At 47.9% G+C, this 12,478-nt stretch overlaps 1 protein-coding gene across 1 annotated transcript; it reads left to right on the top strand.

Annotated features, from left to right (window-relative positions):
• The first annotated feature begins 442 nt into the window (after window positions 1–442).
• Window positions 443–12,010, top strand: vps11 (VPS11 core subunit of CORVET and HOPS complexes). Its single transcript, XM_088619153.1, has 16 exons — window positions 443–623; window positions 1,642–1,790; window positions 2,348–2,483; window positions 2,857–3,020; window positions 3,199–3,446; window positions 3,910–4,111; window positions 4,268–4,419; window positions 4,903–5,089; window positions 5,667–5,810; window positions 6,444–6,629; window positions 7,084–7,245; window positions 8,346–8,479; window positions 8,618–8,820; window positions 9,357–9,528; window positions 9,766–9,988; window positions 10,871–12,010. The coding sequence occupies exons 1-16, from the start codon at window positions 482–484 to the stop codon at window positions 11,045–11,047; spliced, it is 2,781 nt and encodes a 926-aa protein (XP_088475279.1). The 5' UTR covers window positions 443–481; the 3' UTR covers window positions 11,048–12,010.
• The last annotated feature ends 468 nt before the right edge of the window (window positions 12,011–12,478 follow it).

Genomic DNA, 12,478 nt, shown 5'->3' with positions numbered 1-12,478 from the left:
CGCCTGCAGCGTCAACCTAGTCAAAACTTCAACCCCATACTGCTAGCCCTTACCAAGGAGGTTCTGATTTATTTGCACACTAGTGCCGATCTCGTCAATTTCCTCTGGTCTCGAAAATTGAAACATTTAATAAAACAACGAGTTGTAACGCGGCCGAACACCGTTGAAAGTCTAAACCGCTAAGCCGAGGATGATGCACATCTCCATCCGAAATCAAAGGCAAGCATAATTAAAAAGACAGGCCGAGTGATCAAATGGTGTAGACGTTTGAGGACTTCATAAAACAGATGAGCAGTGAAGTGCAAGATGACCACTTGGACAAAGAAAACAGTTCCTCAGCCTAAAGCACGCAACCTTGCTCAGTTCTGCAAACCGACCAGCCAGCAGGGTAAAACAACACCCGTCACGTGTTCACCCAGCCTCGGTCACATGACACGGCGGGATCACATGACCCCCCCAGCTGCAGAGTGACAGGGGGAAAATGGCAGCGTTCTTGCAGTGGCGAAGATTTGTATTTTTCGATAAAGAAACGGTGAAGGATCCTGCGGACAATGGGAAAAATTTCGCGCTCCCGGTCGGTATCTGTGCCTGCGACTCGGGCCGAGGTCACATCGTGCTTGGAGATATCCTTTACGAGCCTCGGTCTCAAAGGCGATCGTGGGTCGCTCCCGTCCTCCTTTTATTTAGAACGTATTTATTTTTGTGCGCATTGCATAAGAATGAATAGCGCATTTTACAAACAGTGTTGAATGTGATTAGAGTAAAGTCGTAACCTGTTTTGTGCTGAAACAGGTGTTCCGGCGATATTATAATTTATATCACGCTTATTCTCCCTGCTACCTAGGTGTAAGTGAAGCGTCTTCATCTTCCCTAAAGTACGATGAAGTCAGTAATATTGATTCTGTTCCGCATTGTATTCATAGCGTAGAAGCAGTGCATTGAAACAAGGAACGAGAAGAGCAGATCCCAGCCTCCAGCCGTGATTAGTGTTCCCAGCGCAGATGTCTTATTAACAAAAGCAGTGCTGAAGTTCGTGCATTTTCGTTTGGAACCGGGCCCACACACCGAGCCTTCTCACTCCCTGCAGTCTCTTCTGGTGTCAGGAGCAGTCTGATTCCGAAACCCCGACAGCAGAAAGTGACTCACTTGCCAGTCCGTACCAAATTGGTTAATGTTTTTGTAATTCATTGTTGTATATTTGTTTCCCCGCATTTGAAAAAAGGAAATGATTAAAAAAATGTGACATTGGGATACAGCGCTGCTGATATGTTTGAGCAAGACATGCTCTGTTACACATCACAGCACTTTAAATACATATTATTTGCATCTTGTATGCAGGGGTTCTGGCTGGTTTCCCCTTCCCAAGATATTACAACAATGCCACAACATATATTAGAAAATCTAAGAATCGATGGGGCATAATAACAACATTTTGGGGTCTCCCTTATTTTTATATAATACTCTCCCTGCCGATATGATTATACAATAGGGTATTTGACCTGTAACATGTAATGTAGATAAGGTTTTGATGTTTTTAAGGAAGCTGTCATTTTCTTGCTATAGCAGTTAGAAAGGAACAACCGCAGTAACGTAGTCACTGTTGATAAGAAACGATCATCATCCTTAAGTCATTGTCATCACATCTGGAGGGTCAGATCTGGTTCCTGACACGCTCCCTGCAGCTGACGTCCTTTCAGGCATACAAACTACAAGTGACTCACCTCTACCAGCTGAAACAGCACAGCATCCTGGTGTCAGTGGGATTGGACGAGCACGGAATCAACCCACTGGTAAGGACACAGCTCCATGACGATCTGATCATTTCATCTGATGCTTATTGTCGCACATGAATTTATTATAAGACAAGGGCATACAGTAAAAAAGGACTCCTTCTAACCGTTATTGTGATGGAACGGTGAGATGTTCTTGTATTTGTCTAAAGCATATTCGGATGTGCTAATATGTGATGAATAGAAATGCACAAAAATCACCTTGTCAGTCTGTGAGGGCTGTGCTCAGCTGTGGAAATGTTTGCATTTGTTTTGGGGATAGTCTGGGTTAAATTGCCCATTGCCATTCAGTTTTTAAATTTTTTCCCGATAACATAGTGGATTCTGGATTTCTAAGCATTTCTAAAAAGACAGTCTAAATTTCTCAATATAATAAGAATCATTACTGTTGCTTTTGCCTAAAATGATATAGAATGGGTTTTGGTTGCAAATTACCGTGATGAAACACTGACCTTTTCATCTAAAGCTGCTTCAGCTGCTGTTAATCTGCTTCCCTACAGCAGTGCACTAAGAAATTCCAAAACCTTCCCCACGATTTACAAGTTGCGCTGTTTCAGGTCAAGGTGTGGAACCTGGACAAGCGCGACAGTGGGAATCCTCTCTGCACTCGGATCTTCCCGGCCATCCCAGGGAACAAACCCACGGAGGTGTCCTGCCTCAGCGTGCACGAGAACCTCAACTTCATGGCCATCGGTGCGTCCAGTGCCCTCGCCCTCGCCCTGAGAGCCTCACTCTGTTTCTCATCCCATCATGCCCACAGGATTACGGTGGACGTTGTGGGCCCTGCCAGATTTAACCTGGAAAAGCAGTCCATGTATAACCAATAAATCTGCTATTGTGTGGGTTTTACATCTCTACAGTGCATTTTGACTGAGAGGTCAAACTGGGACATTACTTGCCGGACTGCCTTGGTGCATCTCAAATTATAGCTTGTAGACTTGAAGCAGCTGTAATTGCAGCCATGGTTTTGATGAGAAAATGAAGTCAAGGCACTGTTATTACTGTCCCCGAAATGCCAGTTTGTGACTGAATTGTCAAAGCGGCCTTGATGTCTCCTGTCTTGCAGGCTTCACAGACGGCAGCGTGGTTCTGACCAAGGGCGACATCACCAGAGATCGCCACAGCAAAACCCTCACCCTGCACGAGGGCACCTGCCCCATCACCGGGCTTGCTTTCCGGCAGGCGGGCAAGGTCACGCACCTGTTTGTCGCCACCCTGGAGAAAGTCCAGGTAACCTGGCCGCGGCCCTCCCGCCTGGGGGAATAAAGTGTGCATGGTAGAGCGTATCGTATTCGGCGTGCTCTGCTCGCCGTGTCCTGGGACAGTGAAGGAGTGGCCCAGCCTGGGCCTTGTCGGGTTGTGTGCAGTGCTCTGACCCCCCCCCCCCCCTGTGTGCGCCCATGGGCAGTGCTACACCCTCTCCGTGAAGGAGTATCCGCACCTGGAGCTGGACACACACGGCTGTGCCCTGCGCTGCGCCGCGCTGACCGACCCCTCCCAGGACTCCCAGTTCATCGTGGCGGGTGACGAGTGTGTGTACCTCTACCAGCCCGACGAGAGGGGCCCCTGCTTCGCCTTCGAGGGGCACAAGCTGCTGGTGCACTGGCACCGCGGGTATCTGGTGCTGCTCACACGCGACGCCAAGTCGCCGAACAAGTAAGAGCAGCAGCAGCAGCAGCCGCCGCCGCCGGCCGGGGCTCCCTGTATACAGCTATCTGACGGCTGTAACAGCCATTTCAAACCCTGCAACAAGGAAAGGTTGATTCCAGGCTTTGGAAAGAAACATGGACTATGTGGGGAAGCTATTAGAAAATAAGAAGTTTGGCGGTATTACTAGACAAATTGTTGAATTTGATTCTCACTCCTGGACTTTGTTTTTCTGGAAGGCTGTGCTTAATGGTAGTTGATCTCAAAATAGTCCTTTTTTTAAAAAATAAATAAAAAGGTTTCCTGTTGCTGGAGTTGGGGAGGGCAGGGGGTTGATGGCACCACGTGTGTTTTTAAAGCACGTGGCTTCATCGTCAGGTGTGAGCAGGTGTGAGCAGGTGTGAGCGTGTGGAGGTCTGCGGGTGTGCGGGTGTCTGTCCCAGGTGAACCCGAGCTCTCTGTACACACGCAGGCCCGAGTTTCCGAGCCGGGAGGCCTCCCCCACAGAGAAGCAGGTCCTGACCGTCTACGACTTGGACAACAAGTTCATTGCGTACAGCGCTGCGTTCAACGACATCGTCGATGTGCTGGCGGAGTGGGGCTCGCTGTACATCCTGACCCAGGACCGCAAGATGTACGTGCTGCAGGAGAAAGACACTCAGACCAAGCTGGAGGTGGGCTCCTTTCTGACTTCTCTCTCAACTTGCAGCGTATCTATGTATGCTTTCTTCACTTGCTAATCAAAACGCGAGATAAGCCTGCGTGTTTAGTGCAGTATTCATCAGTATCTGGCGGGCCAGTAACTCGCTGCTTTGTTCCTGGACCTTCAGATGCTCTTCAAGAAGAACCTGTTTGTAATGGCCATTAACCTGGCCAAGAGCCACCACCTAGACAGCGACGGGCTGTCCGAGATCTTCCGTCAGTACGGGGACCACCTGTATGTCAAGGGAGACCATGATGGAGCCATTCAGCAGTACATCCGGTAGGGTTTCTGACTGGCGGGAAGTAGTCAGCCAGCAGGTAGCACTAAGACTTTTGGAAAGATATCTAGCTGTTGCAGTTCCAGGTTATTGAAAGTTGAATGGTGTGTATGTCTTATCAGTGGAGTAGGTTTTTGGAGTGTTTTGTGGCATGTGTGGTTAAAATTGATCTTTTAATTTCAGTTCAGTTCATCATATCTGTGATTCCTATGAAAATGTGGATTGAGTTTGTTGTTCATTCTTGTGTCCAGTCACTGTTTTACAGACTCCTCTGTAGTAGGGTTTAACTCAAGATGATCATGGCCTGTTTTTTAAGTATTATTGTGCAATATGCCAACGTAGAGACAAATCGAAAAGAAACAGAAATTGCCGCAGCATGCATTTATTTCCTATTTGGATTTTTTTGCAGTATTGCACTGAAGACTTAAAGGTTGAGTGATCTGCAGAGTTACTACTGACTCATCTCTCCCTTCCCTCTTTCCCAGCACAATTGGGAAGCTGGAGCCCTCCTATGTGATTCGGAAGTTCTTGGATGCTCAGAGGATCCACAACCTGACAGCATACCTGCAGGCCCTGCACAGGCAGTCCCTGGCAAATGCTGACCACACCACCCTGCTGCTCAACTGCTACACCAAGCTGAAGGACAGCTCCAAACTGGAGGAGTTCATCAAGGTGAGCCCCCTCATAGCCACAGGCCTAATGGAGATGGTCTGAGCATTGTGAAGCAGGCGCCAGGAAAACCCGACGCAAAATCGACTTCATCATCATGATGCAATCACGTATTAACATTTATAATAATAATAATAATAATAATAATAATAATAATAATAATATTCCTAAGGATATCGGGATATCAGAGAGTCACCTTCCCTAAACTCCTTCAAATCTAGACTCAAAACCTTTTTCTTTAGAAGGTCCTTTACTTAACTGCTTCTGTTGTTTGCCCCTCTGCTCCTGTTGGATTCAGTACCCCCATCCACTGTCTCCTCTCATTGAGTATATCTTGTGTATTTGTTTATTGTTGTCGTCATTCTGTAAAGCGCTTTGAGAAGCCACCTTTAAAGGCGCAATATAAAATAAAGGTTATTATTATTAAATAATAATAATTATTAATTATTAATTAAATAATAATAATGCCTGAATGTTGTGCATCGGCATTTCTTAGCGAATTACACAGAAAAAGAATGGACCAAGTACTCTAAAGGTGAAATCCCCATGTTGACCAGTGCCTTTTCTTGTGTCGTCTCAGAGCAGCGAGAGTGAGGTGCATTTCGACGTGGAGATCGCCATTAAGGTTCTCCGGCAGGCTGGCTACCACAGCCACGCGGTCTTCCTGGCGGAGAAGCACGCGCACCATGAGTGGTACCTCAAGATCCAGCTTGAAGACCTCAAGGTCAGGGGAGACACAAATCAAAACGGCGTGCGTCTTTGTGTAGGCCACGGAGAACACGCATTACGCCATTGCTGGCTGTCTGCGAACAGGCAGCAGAGATCTTTTCCTGATAGTGCAATTTTTGTTCATTGAGACGATCAGCATCTAAGTGAATAAAAGTATTGGTGTGTGTATTGTATTTTATATAAACCATAGACTATAGAATGAGAGGAAGCTTTTCAGCTCGTCTAGCTCATTTGGTTGCTAGTAGGTGATTAATCCAATAATTGATAACTGATCAATCATTTGTAATCATGTATAATCGAGCTCCTCCAGCTCTGTGTTGATGAGGATCGTCTTGACAAGACTGTGTGGTGGGCGTGGTTTGTGTATTGTACATTATTCGAGTGGGCAGCTGCTCCCTGCACTGGCTGCAAACAAAGCAGTCAAGGTTAACGGCACCCTGTAAATCAGAAAGACCTTTTGGCCGTCGGGCCTTCTTCTGATGTCCGGGCTGAGCCATCTTCACACCTGAAGAACAGTCAGCAGCCGAAACGTTGCGTTTCTCCTCTCTGCTGCTCAGCGAGGAAACAGCCTTGGCTTATTGCTCGTGCAGGATCCCGTTGCTCACAGAGGTCTGTGTTCGCATTGCAGAACTACCAGGAGGCCCTGCGGTACATCGGGCGGCTGCCCTTCGAGCAGGCGGAGAGCAACATGAAGCGCTATGGGAAGACGCTGATGCACCACGTCCCCGAGGAGACCACCCTGCTGCTGAAGGGTCTGTGTACCGACTACCAGCCACGCCGGGACTCCGCCGACAGAGACAGCCTGGGCAGCAAGGTACCGGCCCGTCTGAGAATGAAAACGATAGCCTTCCTTACCCTGGCGCAAAGAAGGGGCATCAGGGCACCGAGCCCCTTCCGATCATGCTTTGTGCTTCTAAACCCCAGGTCTGCAGCGGTGGCTGAGAACAGAATCTCCTTGGCTATGCTGGAGGCGTGCGCGAAGCCTCATAAACGCGGAGATTAGTTCTGTCACAGATCTGTAATTCATGAAGCGTCTAATTACCAGTTGCCCTACAGATTGAAACAAGTGACTCAGACTAAAACAGTGTCTCTCATCCGTAAGTCTGTATTATATTTATCACAGGACAAGCAAACAAACTCTGGATTCTGTTGTGTTTGATAAGATGAAACAAATTCCTCTGTTTCTGTGTCTGAGTAAAATGAAAGGTTCCAGGCAAATCTTTGGGCGTTCGCTTCAACCCCTGCTCCTCCCCTCCTTGGTTTTGCAGGCGAACTCGGAGGAGTTCATCCCCATCTTCGCCAACAACCCTCACGAGCTGCGGGCCTTCCTGGAGCACATGATCGAAGTGGAGCCACGGTCTCCCCAGGGGGTCTATGACACCCTGCTGGAGCTCCGGCTGCAGGACTGGGCACATGAGCAAGACCCGCAGGTGACCGGCTGGCCCCCACGCGCCGTGCAGAAATCCGTGCGTGCGCGCTCACGCCAGTGCACAGGGCATCCCCACTGCCAACATCAGCGTGCTTCAGCAGACACTGGCATGCACAGCCACTCCAGTGCCGACGTGCAAAGTCACACACGTAGCTGTGTGTGTATTCCCTGACTGTAGTGAGCAAATGTTTAGGGGAGCCGCAAAAAAAAGACTTGCAAAAATAAAATTCTGAAGGGCACCCAAATGACTCCATCAGTGAAGGTGCTACCCAGAGAGCAGCTGGAGCTCGTTGATCTGGTGGTCGTGGTCTCTAGTCCGATGTGACTGGGATTAGAGTGGAGTAGAGGAGTTAATTTCCATAAATACATGTACATGCAGAAGCTGTTCTTAAGCCTCATGGGCTGTGCTTCAACGGTGAACCCCAGCTGTGGCAGACAGTTAGCCAAGCACCACCTACAGCAGGGTGAGATTAATCGGCCACCCCCCTCCGAGACTTCCTGGGTGCTTACACAAGATCAGCACTTCACGGTGATACAAAAGTGAGACTGAATCACGTTTTCGGACAGAAAGGAGGAGCCTGTCTGCTCTTCCTCATTGCCCCCTGTGCTTTGAGATGTGCAATTTTAAAGTGTCTGTTGTTTTTTTAGAATTACTGTCCTTTCATGTGCAAATGAGTTTAGTTGATTTGGGAATCTCTCTGTGCTGCATTGTGTGCTGATGAGATTATATTGTGAATGTGTTAGACAGCTCTCAGGAGGCATGCAGAAATAATACAGGGTAGTTAGAGAGTACCTCTGATGCTCTGTTTATCAAGATGGCTATGTTGCTTATGCATTTCACACATTCCACTCTAATCTTAGTTGTAAAATAGAAGCCATTTCTCAAACGACCTAATTGTGTAAAATGTTTTGCAGTGAGTGAAATTAATCTTGATGCCTTGACTTACAATATCAATTAATAATCATCAGCCCTAATGCAGTATTGAAAATGTAGTTGTCAAACGTGAATTCTGTTTGTTCTTTTTCAATGAATTTGTCCTTTCAGATGTGGTTAATGTGTCTGTAAACATGCTGGCTTTGTCTTTCCTGTGATTGCTGTAGAAGAAGAGCGCTCTGCAGGACGCTGCGCTGTGTTTGTTGAAGAGTGACTATACGGTGTTTGACAAGGCTCTTGTCCTGTGCCAGATGCACAACTTCAAGGAGGGGGTGCTGTATCTGTACGAGAAGGGCAAACTGTGAGTCACGGCACAATATGTAATGCATGGACACACACGTGCTGGGATTTGGAAGCACACATGGACACACCAAGAACATGGGCAGTGGCGGTGGGCTCTGTGGTCCCTGTCTGATTTTCTGTCTCGCGTGTTCTGCAGCTACCAGCAGATCATGCATTACCACATGCAGAATGAAGAGTATGCGAAGGTGGTGGAGGCCTGCAAACGCTATGGGGAGCAGGAGGCCTGTCTGTGGGAGCAGGCCCTGGGGTACTTCGCACGCAAAGAGGAGGACTGCAAGACCTACATCAGCCAAGTGCTGCATCACATCGACCGCAATAACCTCATGCCTCCGCTGTTAGGTGAGCCGCAATGTCTGACCTACGAGAACAAAACTGGAAAATCGCTCCTGGAGAGATTTGTCTTCTTGTCTCATAGTTTGTCTTACTCTGGTATTTCAGTTATTTTTCTACACAACCATGGAGCTTCATAGCCTTTAAAAGTGAGATAAGTGAGACTAGGGGGCGTGTCTTTACCCAGAGTTTTGTGGAAGTATGGAGCAAGGCAGGATGAGATCCTTAGATCATAACTATTAACTACAAAACGGGACAGGCAGGTCGAATGTCCTTCTCTCGATTGTAACCATTCTTATGTTCTTATGAACTATTCACCTTCCCTACCGATGTAACCTTCACAGTTTTTTTCACTCTTAACCTCACTGCCACCGTGTATCCAGTGTCTGTTAAACCGCTGCCTTCGACCTTCCTGTGAAACAGTCGTCTGGTACTTGTGGTAGAAGCGACAACAGTGAAAATCCTGTGGCAAACACTGACGAGAAAAGTGCGAGAGAGCCTTGTACGTGATCTGTGAACCGCTGCGGGCTGTTCGTGTCTCGCAGTGGTCCAGACGCTGGCGCACAACTCCTCGGCGACGCTGTCGGTGATCAAGGACTACCTCATCAGCAAGCTGCAGCGGGAGAGCGAGCAGATCGAGGACGACGAGAGGAAGATCCGCCAGTACCGCGAGGACACCGCGCAGCTGCGCACGGAGATCCAGGAGCTGAAGAACAGGTCAGACCCACCCACGCATGCACGGCACCAGTTACTGCCCCCCGCAGGGGCGGCGCGTGAAGAAGTTATTTGCACGTGTTCATATGAGCTGATTTAAAAAAAACACTTGTTTTCACTTGTGCCCTGTTGATGCAGCTGTGGCTCTAACACTTACCCCTCTGCCCTCGCTCCGCGCTGTCTTTCTCTCTTCCTTTGTCTCACTCCGGTTGTGACTCGGCCCCTTTCCCTGCCCCCCAGCGCCAAGATATTCCAGAAGACGAAGTGCAGCATGTGCAACAGCCCGCTGGAGCTGCCCAGCGTGCACTTCCTGTGCGGCCACTCCTTCCACCAGCACTGCTTCGAGAGCTACGCCGAGAGCGAGGCCGAGTGCCCCACCTGCACCCCCGACAACCGCAAGGTGATGGACATGCTGCGCGCCCAGGACCAGAAACGGGACCTGCACGAGAACTTCGCCAGACAGGTAAGCCCCCGGTTCCCTCTGGCCTCGCTCGGTTTTTCCCTCCCCTGCCGGAGACCTTTTTTCCCCCTAGGATCTGTTCCGTGCCTTTCCAGTTTGGCCATGTTGAAGTTCACACTCCACCATTGAGCTGAGTCATTGAATCTGCCAAAAACTCGTAAGTAAGTAGCAGGTGAACGGCCTTGGTGAGGAAGCTGTGCTGTCACCTTCATAGGTCATCGCCAGTGCTGAGACTGTCGCTCTGCTGGATTGTTTGGCCTGATAGAAGGGAATCCCTGGCCTTTACTGATGCTTTTTCATCATGGCTGTGACTGCTGCCACGCCAACCCTGAAATCTGCCAACCTTGGCGTTTTTAAAGGGCTGCAGAGCTGTGAGGACCAGTATACAGGTCCCTTTGAGTGAAAGCTATTCCGAATGATACCCGGGAGGGGTGTCTAAGCAGGTTTTAGTTTTGCACGCCTCCTGCTGCGTTCCAGTTTTTTTGCTCTTTGTGGCTTGGGATCACCTGTGGGATTTACTGCTTCCGTCCGCAGTGGGGCAGCGAGGGTTTCAATGTTTCTGCAACGCCGCCCTCCTGTCACTTTGCATTCTCAGGACACTTATGAACAGCACTAAATACCTCCTGTCCTACCATATCTCCTTGTGTCACTTTCGCACAATCTGTAAATTGTGCTGTAAATTTGCAATTGTATCATTTATAGTATCCTAATCCCTATAGACCTCTGTCCTTTTATCCCTCTTAACAAGCTCGCGGATAAAGCATTTCATTGCCGACAACGCTGCGGTATGCTGTACTGTTTGCGCATTGATAAGTAAACCTTGATTGATTGATTGATTGATTGATTGAGGGATTGCTGTGAGTGACGCTGAGTTTGGATTGACAGCTGCGCTGCTCGAACGACGGCTTCTCGGTGGTGGCGGACTACTTCGGCCGGGGGGTGTTCAACAAGCTGACGCTGATCACCGACCTGCCCGGGGGGAAGCCCGGGGGCAGCGGCGGCGGCGGGCTGGAGGCCGACCTGCAGCGAGACCTGCTCATCCACACCAAGAGGAACGCCTGAGACCCGGCCCAGACCCCACTGGACACGGACAGCCGCAGCCAGAGCCACGGGGACCTGCTGCAGAGAGCGCAAGGGAAGACACGTCTGACCTGTGTTAGACATGCAGGGGATGGGCAGATTCAGCAATCGGCACTGATGCACCAAGAAGAACTGCACACTCCTGTAGTGGAGACGCTAAGCATCATGTATTTGTACAGCCATCTTAATATAATGCATTGGGTGTCATGGGCGCTGTGATGAGTTTAATCTAATTATGATGCAGCATGCCTCAAGATTTCCGCTACAGCTGCTGTGACCAAGAAGTGCAAGGTTCATAAACGAGCACGTGGTGAACAAAGTGTTTGTGGAATGTACTCGCTCAACAACTTAAGCTGGTTGTCAGTAGGTATTTTTTTTTCTTGTAAAAAGCGCGTTCAGATATTTCAAAAGCCTTTCTCCTCTTCGTCTTTCATCTTCAGATTTCTTGAATTTCACCGTCAGATAGCAGTGAGTTATTTTTTAACCTTACAAAATGGAACAAAAGTATTTTAAAAAAAGCTCACAAACATGGCAACAATAACAACATTTTTAACAAACAATTACATTTCGGCTCCTGTCCTTATTAAGGTTTTTATGGATTGATGTTTTCCATAGCAGTGGTTGTACTGATAACGGTTAATGTGATTAAATGAGCTTTGTTGAGGAGCACTTGGAATCTTTTTCCACCTCCAATGGAAAGTCACAGATGGTTCTTATTTTTCCCAGTTTTGTTGTAGCAGCTCAAAACAGAACATCCTTTTGACCTTTCCCCCTTGTTTAGACAGTGAAGGAAAGATGGCACGCGATAGGTTATAGAGAAATCAATTTCTCTTCGTAAGAAAAGCTTTTTGATTACTGTACTTTGTAATTCTAATATATATGCCAGTATGGAAGTGTTAAAAGAGCAACTGGAAATAAAGTGTTCTGAAGGGTGTTTCTATAAAATCTCTTGCTTTTTTCTGCAGTCTGTCATTATTTTTGGCAGGGTCACCTGAAGCGTGACTTTTTCAGGTAGCAGTATCTGGAACCCAACATGCAGGGAGAGGACAAGATGATGGATGATGTAGGTCAGGTCGAAAGCTGGTGCTCGGAGTGTAAGTGGGCCTGTCACAGAAACGTAAGCAAACGTATGCAATGTGTCAAAGGGAACAGTGCTGAAAATTGTGATGGTGTTCCAAGAAGGATTGTAGCTTTTCTGAAGACAAAGCACAGCTCAGTTCCTTATGAGTAAATATTCATATATTGCTTGGTGTTTTTATTATTTTGCCTGCTCGCTGTACAGCAATAATTGTAACCATCTTAATGAACGAATATGCAGTGAGTGTTTATATACTGATTAAACATATAATACATTGAAAATGGATCAAATGTTTAATTCCCATTCAGTTTTCTTTGAAAACGTTTTCCAATGCA

Source organism: Lepisosteus platostomus, chromosome 25, assembly GCF_059453375.1.
Source record: "Lepisosteus platostomus isolate fLepPlt1 chromosome 25, fLepPlt1.hap1, whole genome shotgun sequence".
Taxonomy (NCBI): Eukaryota; Metazoa; Chordata; class Actinopteri; order Semionotiformes; family Lepisosteidae; genus Lepisosteus; species Lepisosteus platostomus.
The sequence above is the reverse complement of the archived record's forward strand: the minus strand, read 5'-3'. Positions and strand labels throughout refer to the sequence as shown.

What these genes read in the sequence shown, in the direction of transcription:
- vps11 (XM_088619153.1), top strand. Translation starts at nt 482, where the DNA reads ATGGCAGCGTTCTTGCAGTGGCGAAGATTTGTATTTTTCGATAAAGAA. An exon ending in TCCAGCTTGAAGACCTCAAG is followed by an intron (nt 5,811 to 6,443) that starts GTCAGGGGAGAC and finishes TTCGCATTGCAG; the next exon opens with AACTACCAGGAGGCCCTGCG. An exon ending in ACGAGAACTTCGCCAGACAG is followed by an intron (nt 9,989 to 10,870) that starts GTAAGCCCCCGG and finishes TTGGATTGACAG; the next exon opens with CTGCGCTGCTCGAACGACGG.